This window comes from Balaenoptera ricei, chromosome 1 (genome assembly GCF_028023285.1).
Source record: "Balaenoptera ricei isolate mBalRic1 chromosome 1, mBalRic1.hap2, whole genome shotgun sequence".
NCBI classification, from domain to species: Eukaryota; Metazoa; Chordata; class Mammalia; order Artiodactyla; family Balaenopteridae; genus Balaenoptera; species Balaenoptera ricei.
The window spans coordinates 97,949,157-97,963,653 of NC_082639.1; the positions used below are offsets into that span (position 1 = coordinate 97,949,157).

General features: G+C 41.5%; 1 protein-coding gene across 1 annotated transcript; it reads right to left on the minus strand.

The window, feature by feature from the left end:
- Nucleotides 1–361: 361 nt before the first annotated feature.
- On the minus strand, nt 362–8,656 carry LOC132362809 (pepsin B-like). Its single transcript, XM_059917874.1, is given in 9 exon segments — nt 362–514; nt 725–861; nt 1,700–1,851; nt 3,714–3,822; nt 3,825–3,844; nt 4,933–5,090; nt 5,093–5,134; nt 5,842–6,010; nt 8,649–8,656. Coding segments are annotated over 9 exon segments (948 nt in total).
- Between the last annotated feature and the right edge of the window lie 5,841 nt (nt 8,657–14,497).

Genomic DNA, 14,497 nt, shown 5'->3' on the forward strand with positions numbered 1-14,497 from the left:
AGAGTGCTGGGAGGGGTGAAAACCTCCAACCACGACCATCATGTAGAGACCACTGTGTCCTTGACGCCCATGCTGCATGCAGCCAGATACTGCCTCTCCTGTTCTCTCCCATTGATTAAAAGAGCCTCCAAACAGCTGTTGCTAACTTTCAATTTAGGATAAACTACTAAATTGTTTGTTGGAAGGAGTCTCAAAAATGTTTGGAGATTTCTGATTTCTTAGGTTCAGGAAGAAAAACACTCTAGTGGGCAGAAGGAATCAGGATAGTTTAAAATGCTGCCCTCAGCCACAAAGGCATTAGGGCAATTGCAGAGTCCTTGGGGAGGTTGCAGGCAGCTGCAGGCAGCTGCCTTGCACTAGTCTAAGTGGAGAGGGCAAAGCCCACATGATTGTTGGCCACATCGAAGACAGAGTAATACTCCTTGAGGAAGACATTGCCCAGAATCCACAGAGGCTCCCCGCTGGAGGAGGGCAGGTAAGAGGCCTCAATCCCCAGCATGCAGTAACTATTGTTCTGAAGAGACAGAGGACATGAGGACATCACCAGTTGCACTGCAGAGGCCTTTCCCATGGGAACGCCCCCCACCCTATATTCCGTGATGCCTGGGGGTCCCTGACTTCTTGTTCACCCTCAGCCCTGCCCCTGGTGATTGCCCATAGCAACCCAGATGTGAGCTGGGACACAGACCAGCCTTGGGCCCATCCAAACACACAATCCAGGGACCCTGGGGTGAATACGTATGTTGAAGACATAGGCAGAGGGAGGCAGTGGGAAATGGGACCCACTGATGATGAAGGTGATGGTGGGCATGCTCTGCACGGAGTCGCAGTTGACCACAAACAGAGAGAGAAGAGGCAATGCTGCAGAACGCCTGGGCTGGGGGCCCAGACAAAGGACCCAAGCCCCCCCCCCCTTTTCTGTGAGACTCTCTTCTCCACCTTCCAGCAGAGGCTGTTTCAGAGCATGGAAGGCCAGGCCTGACTCCTGGGCACAATGTTGACTGGCCCTCTTGCTTCTTGACTCCTCTCCTTAAACATACCTCAGCTCTTAGTTTTGGGGAGTATGGCCATAAGGAGTTAGGCTCTTCCAAAACCCAAATTCTAACCTCAGAAAGTACAAATTACAGAGACAAGGCATTGGCACACATTTGTAGAAGTATACTCATAACACACTCTCATATCCACATTTGTGTATACCAGTCCATGTACTCATCACATGCACACACACATACACACACAGACACTTGCATGCAGGGAAAAGCAAACTACATATGTGTACCAAGGGGTGGAGATGTGGGCACAGGAGGCTCCTCAGAGTAAAACCCAAAGGTGCATTTCTAGAGAAGGAAGAAAGCCAAGTGGAATGTACAAGGGCATTGTGCCCTGACTCTACTTCACTCAGTCAAATGACAGTGGCCAGACCAAGCTGAATGTGCTCCTAGGACCTACAATGAACTAGCAGCACCAGACAACCATTCAGCCCTCATTCACAGTCTGGATGGGGTTGGTATTATTCCCTCCCCTTTCCCTTCCGTGCATTGGAGGTTCATGAAATGCCAAGCTGTGTCCCCACCTGTTCTGTCCTGCCAGGGGTTCAGGTCCCCACACAACCCTTCCTCCTCCCTCTCATGAACTCAGGCACTTGGGCTCCTGGCTGAGGCTGCATGGATGTGCAGAGAAACCTTTGGCTTCTGGCTACTCACATCACCATTCTTGTTTTCCTGGGTTCCTGTTGACTGCAGGAAGGAGGTCATGTACTGCTGGGAAACAGCCAGCAGGAAAGTCCCCATATCCACAATGGCCTGGCAGCCCTGGGAACACCAGCCAGTGGCCTGGTCACCGATGGCAAACCTGAGAGGGACACCAGTACAAAGAGAGTCAGGTGCTTCTTCCACAACCATGAGCCCTGTCCTCCCCTCATCACTGCCACCGCCGCCCCCAATCCAGGAGCTCCAATGTTCTGCATCTTCCAGGAAGCAAGGCCACCCTATGACATATCTACCCATGTAATGGTGTTGGGCCTTTGTGATTATTGGAATAATAGCCTCAGTCTTGTACTGGTGACCTCTCCAGCTCTGACTGGAAGCTCTTGGAAGGCAGAGACTGTGTCTTGTCTTCTTTAATCTACCGTTGTGTGGCCCAGCACACAGTGCCAAACACAGTCAGGGCTTGAAATTAATTGATATATACAAGTTGAGCACCTACTATGTGCAAGACACTCCTATAGGGATCATGGTGATATAAGGAGGCGGTAAATCATACTTTCTGTCTTTAAGGAGCTTATTCTAACTGAAAAGACACAACAAAATATGTCATGCCATGACAAACACTATAAGGCAGTAGGTGATAAACTCCATAATGTGGTACTTAAAGTCCTATGTGATTCAGTCCCTCATTCCCTGTCCAGCTTTTTCTGCTGCTCTACCTCTCCTCTTCATTCTCATGTGTTTGCTGGTGCTGTCTATGAGACAAGGCACTTGGAGATACAATGGTGGGCAAGACAGACACCACAGCCTAGTGGAAAGGCCAGACACTTAACAAAAACACACATATATGAGGTGTAATTGCAGTCCTGATATGTGCTGTGAAGAAAATGCAATGTTTCAGAGAAGAGGAAACTTGAGCTATTCTGGGGTTTCACACAAGGGTTGTTCTAAGGAAGTGATGCTTAAAGAGTGAGAGTAATTGGTCCATGTGAAAAAGACACCTCTATTCCAAGCGCATGAAGCTAGTCCCCAGACATGCCAAGTTTTTCCTTTCTCCACTCCTCCACATTGGGCTGTTTTTCCAGTGCTTACCCAGTGATTTGGACATATAAATTGTGACAGGGGCACAGGTAAATACTACTGGATTAAAAGTGAGAGATCACTGTGGACTGGGCCCCCGGGAGAAATTTGGAGGAGATAGGAGTTAATCCAGGCTCTGAAGTTTGCCTAAAATTCAAATAAGCATGGAGAAGAGGAGGGACACTTCAAGTGATATTAACAAAAGAAGCAAGAAAGTCATGACAAGGTGCAAGCACTTGATGAAGTCTATGCTTCAGATCAGGGAGTAGGGGAAAGGCTGTATAGATAGGTAGGGGCTAGCTTCTGTATGGTCTTGAGTACAGGCAAAAGGCGTTTTGTCTTAAATTTGCATGTGATGGAAAATTCTTGAGGGCTTTGAGTGTAGAAGCAGTGGATTCATGATCAGTGGGATCTGATGTGTTGTGTTCAGGTTCAAATTTTGAAATTTGTGAAATGTGTGACTTTTGATAATTTACAAACATCTGAGCCTTGATTTCTTTATCGATGGAATGAAATACAGTTCTGACATCCTTATAGTGTTATGGAAATTATATGCAATAGTATATGTAAAATATTTAGCACAGTATCTGGCATGTGGAAAGCATCAATGCATCAATAGTAACAGCCATTACTCTTACTGATGATGGAAGTGGTAAAGATCATGTTGATGGGATAACGAAGCTTCTAAGAACAAAGACGTGAAGTCACAGGGCCTAGGAATGACCAACCTGCTGACACGGCAAAGCTCAGGGACCAGTTCAAAAAGTTCAGTCAAGAGCTAGACTCCAGAGTCTACTGAGCTCCAGGACAACCTCAGCCTGGGGGTTTGATGATTCTTTAAGAAATCTGTGTCATGAGAGGAATGGGGAATATTGTCATGTTGGAGGAACATCCTAGGAGTGTCCATAATCCATTGGAACTGTCCACTCTACTTATTCCTGGATAACAAGCTGCCAGTACATTTCCTGGGTGACAAGGATCCAGACGATCTGACCAGAATAGAGTTGGGTGTCCACACCTTCCAGGATGAGCTCTCACCATATTGATAGATTGGTTGGCTGGGGAGAAAGGTACAAGAGCATGAGTTCCACCACATGAATGGGTCAGGCAGTTCCTCTCTCTCCTCCCGCCTTCCCTCTCTCCCTCAGACACAGAGGTACTGCAGAACAAGGGTGTGCTGTCCTCTGAGCTGCTCCTTAGATTCCACCTGACTCAAAGTACAACAGAGAGGAGAATTCTTAGAGAAACACCCAAAGTGTCAGAGACTTGGAAACACAGACTCCATCATATAGGAGAGGACAGGCACCTGAAAACAAACTATAGAAGTATCCCAGAGAGACCTTTCCTGGACAGGGTGAGAATAAGAAGAAACCCCTCTGAGAGTACCTGGAATGGGGCCTGACAGAGACACCAAGTGTACCATGATGGGCATGCTCCTATCGTGGTCAGGTTGGTAACTATATAATGTGAAGAGGATCTAGGCCTCCTGTGTTTACTACCTTGGATCAGGTACTCTGAGCTTGATATATTTAGGAAAAAAGATCAGGAAGTAAAATTTGCCATAAAAGTTCGAGGCCAGGTGGAGTAGGAAAAGTACTGGATTTCTGATCAAGACATTTAAGCTTGAGTCTTGGCTTCACACCTACTAGTGACTGACCTTGATCAACATCAACAACCTGTGTGAGCCTTCATTTCCTCATTGGCAAACCTGGGCTAATAACAGGATTTTTGAGATGTCATTTGAAGGGATTGCTACAAGAGTACCTTATAAAGCCAGAGATGTTATTATAATTATCATTCCATTTCTGTTCTCTTACTAGTAAATGCTCATGTGGCTTGTTCAATTGCTCTACAGTTGTGCAAATGTAACACAGCAATCTCTAGATTTACTAAACAAATGTTGAAGGAATATTACATTTTTTAAGAAAAGAGTCATCATATGGCTTATGGTCATAATTAAAAATTCTTCTACTGTGTTTAAAATAAAATTCCCCCCACAATGTAATTACAAATTTTCAGAAATACATGGATTGTTTTACTCACTGTATCAGGAAACTTTTTTACCTAGGCTCTGTCTGATGTTGAGTTGTCCAAAGCCCCCACAGTGCATCATTTGATGACCCCTTCCCAGGACAAAGGTTCTTACCGAGAAAAGTAGAAGCTGAAGAGGGGTTGAGTGAGCTGGTCCTGCTGCAGCCTGCTCTGCATGACTGTTGGGGTACCTCCCACCGCCAAGCTGGGGTAGGCCATTCCCAGAATCCCATCAAAGTCTAAATAGTAGAAGGGATAGCTGAGTTCACTCTCTCACTCAGGCCAAACTCCTGGTTATCAGTGACGATGTTCTGAACCTGGGGTGAGCAGAGAGAAGAGTTTCACAATTCAGGTGGACAAATCTTTCCCAGACTTAGTTGCCCAGGGTCTGGAATCTAGAACCTCTCCCAGGAGAAGAAGTTGGCTTTTTTCATGCTAAGCTCAAACATGAGTGTGAGGGTGGAAGGTGAAGGGGCAACAACATAACCCAACCAAATATGTCTTGGAAAAAGGAGTGTGGCTGTTACGGAAGCAGAGGCAGCTGATTTCTGGAGTTATAGTTTCCACATCCATGGGCAAGGAAAGAACAGTGACTGGTGTTATATTGAAAAATCCACGTGCAAGAACAAGAGAGAACTGTGGGAGTTGGATGTAAAGAAATAAGGAAAATGTGAAAGGATATGTCTTCAAATATCCAAAGTGAAATTGTGTGGAAGAGGGAGCAGATTTATTCTATCTGATTCTGAACAGCAGAGTAAAACCAGGGAAGAAAGTCAAAAGGCATAGCAACCTTAGCACCACATAAAGAGCTTTCTGCAGTCAGAACTGCTGTGGAAGCAATGCCTGTCTTGGGAGGAAGGTTGAATTAGATGAACTTTGACATCCTTTCCAACTCTAGCTTCTGGGAATGTCGTACAAATTAGTAATTGTGGATTTCTCTCATAGCTTAAGGCTCTAGAAAATGAAAGCCAAACCACAGAACCTCAGAGGATATTACTCACAGTAATATGAGGATATTACTCACAGTCATGGTATCAAATACCAAGACCACAACCAGGCTTCCAAAATCATAGGACAGTGTATAGGTTTGCCCATTGTTTCTGAAAGTGGAGGACTGGCTGGGGTTGAACTTATTGTGATTGGCTGTAGAAAGACAAAATGAAATATTAGTCTCATTAATTACTTTCCAAATACTTGGAGACACTTAACCCTCGATGGCCTAGGATCATCAGACCAAGGCTGGGATAGGACCTTAGCCTCACTTCCTTTGTACTGTAGACAAACTGTGTTAGCCACAGAAAAGCCTGTCCCCTTGGATAACATACATTGCCCAAATTCCTTCCAATCCACCATCCCTGAGGGATAAATCTCTTCAAAAGTGCCAGGAATTCCAGCCCACAGGAAAGAACGGATGGAAAGGAACAATGTAGAAAGGAATGGAAGCCTCAGTCTATTTCTGCTCTCTATCTACTATTAGGACTTTTTTTAAAACTTTTATTTTATATATTTTAAAATACAGCAGGTTCTTATTAGTTATCAATTTTATACATATTAGTGTATATATGTCAATCCCAATCTCCCAATTCATCACACCACCACCCCCTACACCCCCGTGGCTTTCCCCACTCAGTGTCCATACGTTTGTTCTCTACATCTATGTCTCAATTTCTGTGCTGCAAACCTGTTCATCTGTACCATTTTTCTATGTTCCACATACATACGTTAATATACGATATTTATTTTTCTCTTTCTGACTTACTTCACTCTGTATGACAGTCTCTACATCCATCCACGTCTCAACAAATGACCCAATTTCGTTCCTTTTTATGGCTGAGTAATATTCCATTGTATATATGTACCACAACTTCTTTATCCATTCGTCTGTCGATGGGCATTTAGGTTCTTTCTATGATCTGGCTACTGTAAATAGTGCTGCAATTAACATTGGGGTGCATGTGTCTTTTTGAATTATGGTTTTCTCTGGGTATATACCCAGTAGTGGGATTGCTGGGTCATATTGTAATTCTATTTTTAGTTTTTTAAGGAACCTCCATACTGTTCTCCATAGTGGCTGTATCAATTTACATTCCCACCAACAGTAAAAGAGGGTTCCCTTTTCTCCACACCCTCTCCAGCATTTGTTGTTTGTAGATTTTCTGATGATGTCCATTCTAACTGGCGTGAGGTGATAACTCATTGTAGTTTTGATTTGCATTTCTCTAAAAATTAGTGATGTTGAGCAGCTTTTCATGTGCTTCTTGGCCATCTGTATGTCTTCTTTGGAGAAATGTCTATTTAGGTCTTCCACCCATTTTTGGATTGCATTGTTTGTTTCTTTAACATTGAGCTGCATGGCTGTTTATATATTTTGGAGATTAATCCTTTGTCCATTGATTCATTTGCAAATATTTTCTCCCATTCTTAGGGTTGTCTTTTCGTCTTGTTTATGGTTTCCTTTGCTGTGCAAAAGATTTTAAGTTTCATTAGGTCCCATTTGTTTATTTTTGCTTTTATTTCAATTTCTCTAGGAGGTGGGTCAAAAAGGATCTTGCTGTAATTTACGTCATTGAGTGTTCTGCCTATGTTTTCCTCTAAGAGTTTGATAGTGTCTGGCCTTACATTTAAGTCTTTAATCCATTTTGAGTTTAATTTTGTGTATGGTGATAAGGACTGTTCTAATTTCATACATTTACATGTACCTGTCCAGTTTTCCCACCACCACTTATTGAAGAGGCTGTCTTTTCTCCACTGTATATTCTTGTCTCCTTTGTCATAGATTAGTTGACCATAGGTGCGTGGGTTTATCTCTGGGCTTTCTATCTTCTTCCATTGATCTATGTTTCTGTTTTTGTTCCAGTACCATATTGTCTTGATTACTGTAGTTTTGTAGTATAGTCTGAAGTCAGGGAGTCTGATTCCTCCAGCTCCGTTTTCTTCCCTCAAGACTGCTTTGGCTATTCGGGGTCTTTTGTGTCTCCATACAAATTTTAAGATGATTTGTTCTAGTTCCGTAAAAATGCTATTGGTAATTTGATAGGGACTGCATTGAATCTGTAGATTGCTTTGGGTAGTATAGTCATTTTCACAATATTGATTCGTCCAATCCAAGAACATGGTATATTTCTCCATCTGTTGATGTCATCTTTAATTTCTTTCATTAGTGTCTTATAGTTTTCTGCATGCAGGGCTTTTGTCTCCCTAGGTAGGTCTATTCCTAGGTATTTTATTCTTTTTGTTGCAGTGGTAAATGGGAGTGTTTCCTTAATTTGTCTTTCAGAGTTTTCATTATTAGTATATAGGAATGCAAGAGATTTCTGTGCATTAATTTTGTATCCTGCAACTTTACGAAATTCATTGATTAGCTCTAGTAGTTTTTTGGTGACATTTTTAGGATTCTCTATGTATAGGATCATGTCATCTGCAAACGTTACAGTTTTACCTCTTCTTTTCCAATTTGTATTCCTTTTATTTCTTTTTCTTCTCTGATTGCCATGGCTAGGACTTCCAAAGCTATGTTGAATAATAGTGGTGAGAGTGGACATCCTTCTCTCGTTCCTGATCTTAGAGGAAATGCTTTCAGTTTTTCACCTTTGAGAATAATGTGTGCTGGGGGTTTGTCGTATATGGCCTTTATTATGTTGAGGTAGGTTCCCTCTATGCCCACTTTCTGGAGAGTTTTTAACATAAATGGGTGTTGAATTTTGTCAAAAGTTTTTCTGCATGTATTGAGATGATCATGTGGTTTTTATTCTTTAATTTGTTAATATGGTGTATCACACTGATTGATTTGCATATATTGAAGAATTCTTACATCTCTGGGATCAAACCCACTTGATCATGGCGTATGATCTTTTTAATGTGTTGTTGGATTTGGTTTGCTAGTATTTTGTTGAGGATTTTTGTGTTTATGTTCATCAGTGACATTGGCCTGTAATTTTCTTTTTTGTGTGATATCTTTGTCTCATTTTGGTATCAGGGTGATGGTGGTCTCAAAGAATGAGTTTGGGAGTATTCTTTCTGCAAATTTTTGTAAGAGTTTGAAAACGATGGTTGTTAACTCTTCTCTAAATATTTGATAGAATTCACCTGTGAAGCCCTCTGGTCCTGAACTTTTGTTCATTGGAAGATTTTTAATCACAGTTTCAATTTCATTCCTTGTCATTGGTCTGTTCATATTTTCTATTTCTTCCTGGTTCAGTCTTGGAAGGTTATCCCTTTCTAAGAATTTGTCCATTTCTTCCAGGTTGTCCATTTTATTAACATAGAGTTGCTTGTAGTAGTCTCTTAGGATGCTTTGTATTTCTGCCGTGTCTGTTGTAACTTCTCCTTTTTCATTTCTAATTTTATAGATTTGAGTCCTCTCCCTCTTTTTCTTGATGAGTCTGGCTAATGGTTTATCAATTTTGTTTATCTTCTCAAAGAACCAGCTCTTCGTTTTATTGATCTTTGCTATTGTTTTCTTTGTTTCTATTTCATTTATTTCTTCTCGGATCTATATGATTTCCTCCCTTCTACTAACATTGGGCTTTGTTTCTTCTTCTTTCTCTAGTTCCTTTAGGTGTAAGGTTAGATTTTTTATTTGATATTTTTCTCGTTTCTTCAGGTAGGGTTATATTGCTATAAACTTCCCTCTTAGAACTGCTTTTGCTGCATCCCATAGGTTTTGAGACATTGCGTTTTCTTTGTAATTTGTCTCTAGGTATTTTTTGATTTCCTCTTTGATTTCTTCAGTGATCTCTTGGTTATTTAGTAATGTAGCCTCCATGTGTTTGTGTTTTTTACGTATTTTTCTCTGTAATTGATTTCTAATCTCATAGCATTGTGGTCAGAAAAGATGTTTGACATGATTTCAATTTTCTTAACTTTACTGAAGTTTGATTTGTGACCCAAGATATGATCTATCCTGGAGAATGTTCCATGTGCACTTGAGAAGAAAGTGTAATCCGCTGTTTCTGGATGGAGTGTCCTGTTAATATCAATTAAATCTATCTGGTCTATTGTGTCATTTAAAGCTTGTGTTTCCTTATTCATATTCTGTTTGGGTGATCTGTCCTTTGGTGTAAGTGAGGTGTTAAAGTTCCCCACTATTATTGTGTTACTGTAGATTTCCTCTTTTATAGCTGTTAGCTCTATATATAGTTGCCTTATGTATTGAGGTGTTCCTATGTTGGGTGCATATATATTTATAATTGTTATATCTTCTTCTTGGATTGATCCCTTGATCATTATGTAGTGTCCTCTTTGCCTCTTGTAATAGCCTTTATTTTAAAGTCTATTTTATCTGATAGGAGTATTGTTGGCCCAGCTTTCTTTTGATTTCCATTTGCATGGAATATCTTTTTCCATCCCCTCACCTTCAGTCTGTATGTGTCCCCAGGTCTGAAGTGGGTCTCTCATAGACAACATATATATGGGTCTTGGTTTTGTATCCATTCAGCCAGTCTATGTCTTTTGGTTGGAGTATTTAATCCATTTACATTTAAGGTAATTATCGATATGTATGTTCCTATTACCATTTTCTTAATTGTTTTAGGTTTGTAATTTTAGGTCTGTTTCTTCTCTTGTGTTTCCTGCATAGAGAAGTTCCTTTAGCATTTATTGTAAAGCTGGTTTTCTGGTGCTGTATTCTCATAGCTTTTGCTTGTCTGTAAAGATTTTAAATTCTCTGTCAAATCTGAATGAGATCCTTGCTGTATAGAGTAATCTTGGTTGTAGGTTTTTCCCTTTCATCACTTTAAATATATCCTGCCACTCCCTTCTGGCTTGCAGAGTTTCTGCTGAAAGATCAGTTGTTAACCTTATGGGGATTCCCTTGTATGTTATTTGTTGTTTTTCCTTTGTTGCTTTTAATATTTTTTCTTTGTATTTAATTTTTGATAATTTGATTATTATTTGTCTTGGCATGTTTCTCCTTGGATATATCCTGTATGGGACTCTCTGTGCTTCCTGGACTTGATTGACTATTTCCTTTCCCATATTAGGGAAATTTTGAACTATAATCTCTTCAAATACTTTCTCAGTCCCTTTCTTTTTCTCTTCTTCTTCTGGGACCCCTATAATTCAAATGTTGGTGAGTTTAATGTTCTCCCAGAGGTCTCTGAGACCATCGTCAATTCTTTTCATTGTGTTTTCTTTATTCTGCTCTGCGGTAGTTATTTCCACTATTTTATCTTCCAGGTCACTTATCCATTCTTCTGCCTCAGTTATTCTGCTACTGATTCCTTCTAGAGAATTATTAAGTTCATTTATTGTATTGTCCATCATTGTTTGTTTCCTCTTTAGTTCTTCTAGGTCCTTGTTAAACGTTTCTTTTATTTTCCCCATTCTGTTTCCAAGATTTTGGATCACCTTTACTGTCATTATTCTGAGTTCTTTTTCAGGTAGACTGCCTATTTCCTCTTCATTTGTTAGGTCTGGTAGGTTTTTACCTTGCTCCTTCATCTGCTGTATTTCCTTGTCTTCTCATTTTGCTTAACTTACTGTGTTTGGGGTCTCCTTTTCGCAGGCTGCAGGTTCGTAGTTTCCATTGTTTTTGGTGTCTGCCCCCAGTGGCTAAGGTTGGTTCAATGGGTTGTGTAGGATTCCTGGTGGAGGGGACTAGTGCCTGTGTACTGGTGTATGAGGTTGGATCTTGTCTTTCTGGTGGGCAGGACCATGTCTGATGGTGTGTTTTGGGGTGTCTGTGACCTTATTATGATTTTAGGCAGCTTCTCTGCTAATGGGTGGGGTTGTGTTCTTCTCTTGCTAGTTGTTCGGCATAGGGTGTCCAGCACTGTAGCTTCCTGGTCGTTGAGTGGAGCTGGGTCTTGGCGTTGAGATGGAGATCTCTGTGAGATTTTTACCATTTGATATTACGTGGAGCTGGGAAGTCTCTGGTGAACCAATGTCCGGAGCTTGGCTCTCCCACCTCAGAGGCACAGCTGTGATGTCTGGCTGGAGCACCAAGATCCTGTCATCCAAACGGCTCAGAATAAAAGGGAGAAAAAAAGAAAGAAAGAAAGGAGAAAGAAAGAAAGAAATTTTAAAACAGGTTATTAAAATAAAAAACAAAAAATAATATTAAAAAAATTTTTTAAGTAATTAAAAAAAAAAGAAAGAAAGAAACAAGAGAACAACCAAACCAAAAAACAAATCCACCAGTGATAACAAGCACTGAAAACTATACAAAATAACAAAACAAAAAACAGACAGACAGAACCCTAGGACAAATGGTAAAAACAAAGCTATACAGACAAAAATCACACACAGAAGCATACGCATACACACTCACAAAAAGAGAAAAAGGGGAAAAAAATATATCGTTGCTCCCAAAGTCCACCTCCTCAATTTGGGTTGATTCGTTGTCTATTCATGTATTCCACAGTTGCAGGGTACATCAAGTTGACTGTGGAGATTTAATCCGCTGCTCCTGAGGCTGCTGGGAGTGATTTCCCTTTCTCTTCTTTGCTCACACAGCTCCTGGGATTCAGCTTTGGATTTGGCCCTGCCTCTGCATGTAGGTCACCTGAGGTCATCTGTTCTTCACTCAGACAGGACGGGGTTAAAGGAGCAGCTGATTCGGGGGCTCTGGCTCACTCAGGCCAGGGAGAGGGAGGGGTACAGAGTGCATGGTGAGCCTGCAGCGGCAGAGGCCGGCGTGACATTGCACCAGCCTGAGGTGTGCCATGTGTTCTCCTGGGGAAGTTGTCCCTGGATCACGGGACCCTGGCAGTGGTGGGCTGCACAGGCTCCCATGAGGGGAGGTGTGGATAGTGACCTGTGCTTGCACACAGGCTTCTTGGTGGCTGCAGCAGCAGCCTTAGCGTCTCATGCCCGTCTCTGGGGTCCACACTGATAGCCGCGGCTCACGCCCGTCTCTCGGGCTCCTTTAAGTGGCGCTCTTAATCCCCTCTCCTCGTGTGCCAGGAAACAAAGAGGCAAGAAAAAGTCTCTTGCCTCTTTGGCGGATCCAGACCTTTTCCTGGACTCCCTCCTGGCTAGCTGTGGCACACTAGCCCCCTTCAGGCTGTGTTCATGCAGCCAACCCCAGCCCTCTCCCTGGGATCCAACCTCCGAAGCCCGAGCCTTAGCTCCCAGCCCCTACCTGTCCTGGCGGGTGAGCAGACAAGCCTCTCGGGCTGGTGAGTGCTGTTCAGCACCCATCCTCTGTGCGGGAATCTCTCCACTTTGCCCTCTGCACCCCTCTTGCTGCGCTCTCCTCTGTGGCTCCGAAGCTCCCCCCCTCCACCACCCACCGTCTCCACCTGCGAAGGGGCTTCCTAGTGTGTGGAAACTTTCCTCCCTCACAGCTCCCTCCCACTGGTGCAGGTCCCGTCCCTATTCTTTTGTCTCTGTTTTTTCTTTTTTCTTTTGCCCTACCCAGGTACGTGGGGAGTTTCTTGCCTTTTGGGAAGTCTGAGGTCTTCTCCTAGTGTTCAGTAGGTGTTCTGTAGGAGTTATTCCACATGTAGTTGTATTTCTGATGTATTTGTGGGGAGGAAGGTGATCTCCACGTCTTACTCTTCCACCATCTTGAAGCTCCCCTTTTGTGTAATTTTGACTTTTAGAAAACTATAAATGATGTTTCACATAACCCAAAAATAAGTAAATAAAATCAAGGATATAATAGAGGTGGTGGTGGTGGGGCAACTCAAACCTGCTATACAAACAGTGACGAATGAACTTAACTGTTTTTTAAAAATAGAACAACATAACCACAATGAAGGAATTAAGGAAGAAAAGAACTAACCATATTAACTTTGGAAAGTAAGATTTTGCCTACATACCTAAAGGCTGAAGACAAAAAGAACTATGCACAAATACTATACTCTAGTTAGCAAATTTGTTTTTTATAGGTGTATGTGTTAGCAATTCTGAAACTATTTGATGTGTGTTCCAGAACTAAACAAATAAGTAAATATTTTGTGGATAATGAAAGCCAGGTTTCTCACTGGCAGAGAATTAAATTACAAATAGGGAAATGGGAAAGGCTAGAATGAACACTGTGGTGTTGAAATCAGAGGTATCAGTATGAAATTATGGCTTTAAAAACATATAGATAGGTTAATACATAAAATTGATATCGAAATATATGTATACATAAATATATTTCCTAACTTTGACCACTGAAATGGCCTAGAAATAATGACATCACAGAAGCAATAAGTACATCTAATGCCAAAAGCTTGATTTCTAAATCCTGTTCTCCAATAAAAGAACCAGAGATCTTGAAGAAATGTCTGATTTGGGTGCTGGAGCAGGGAAAATACAAAAAAAGACTGGAGCAGCTTGTTTCCAGGAAGTAAGGAAGTACTAAAAAATGATGAGGTCATGTCAGAGGGACACAAGAGCCACCTTGAAGGAGTTCCCAGTGGCCAAAATTGGAACAATGTGAGTAACATAATAATGATAATGATGAAATATGACCCATAGAATAAAGTAAATACTGAGTAAATACTATTACCAATGAATAATCAAATAAACAAATGGGGAAAAAGAGACAGATGTTACTTACAAGATGTCAGTTAATGAATCTAGAAGAAAGAGTGGAAAGTAAAAAATCACTATTTGACAAATAGCACCCAGTAATAATTGTTGGAGACAAGAAAGAATCAATGGATGTCAGAAATTTTGGATGAAAGTATGACAAGAAACTTGATATTCGCATAGTCTTAAAGTATTTCACCACAAGATATTTGTAA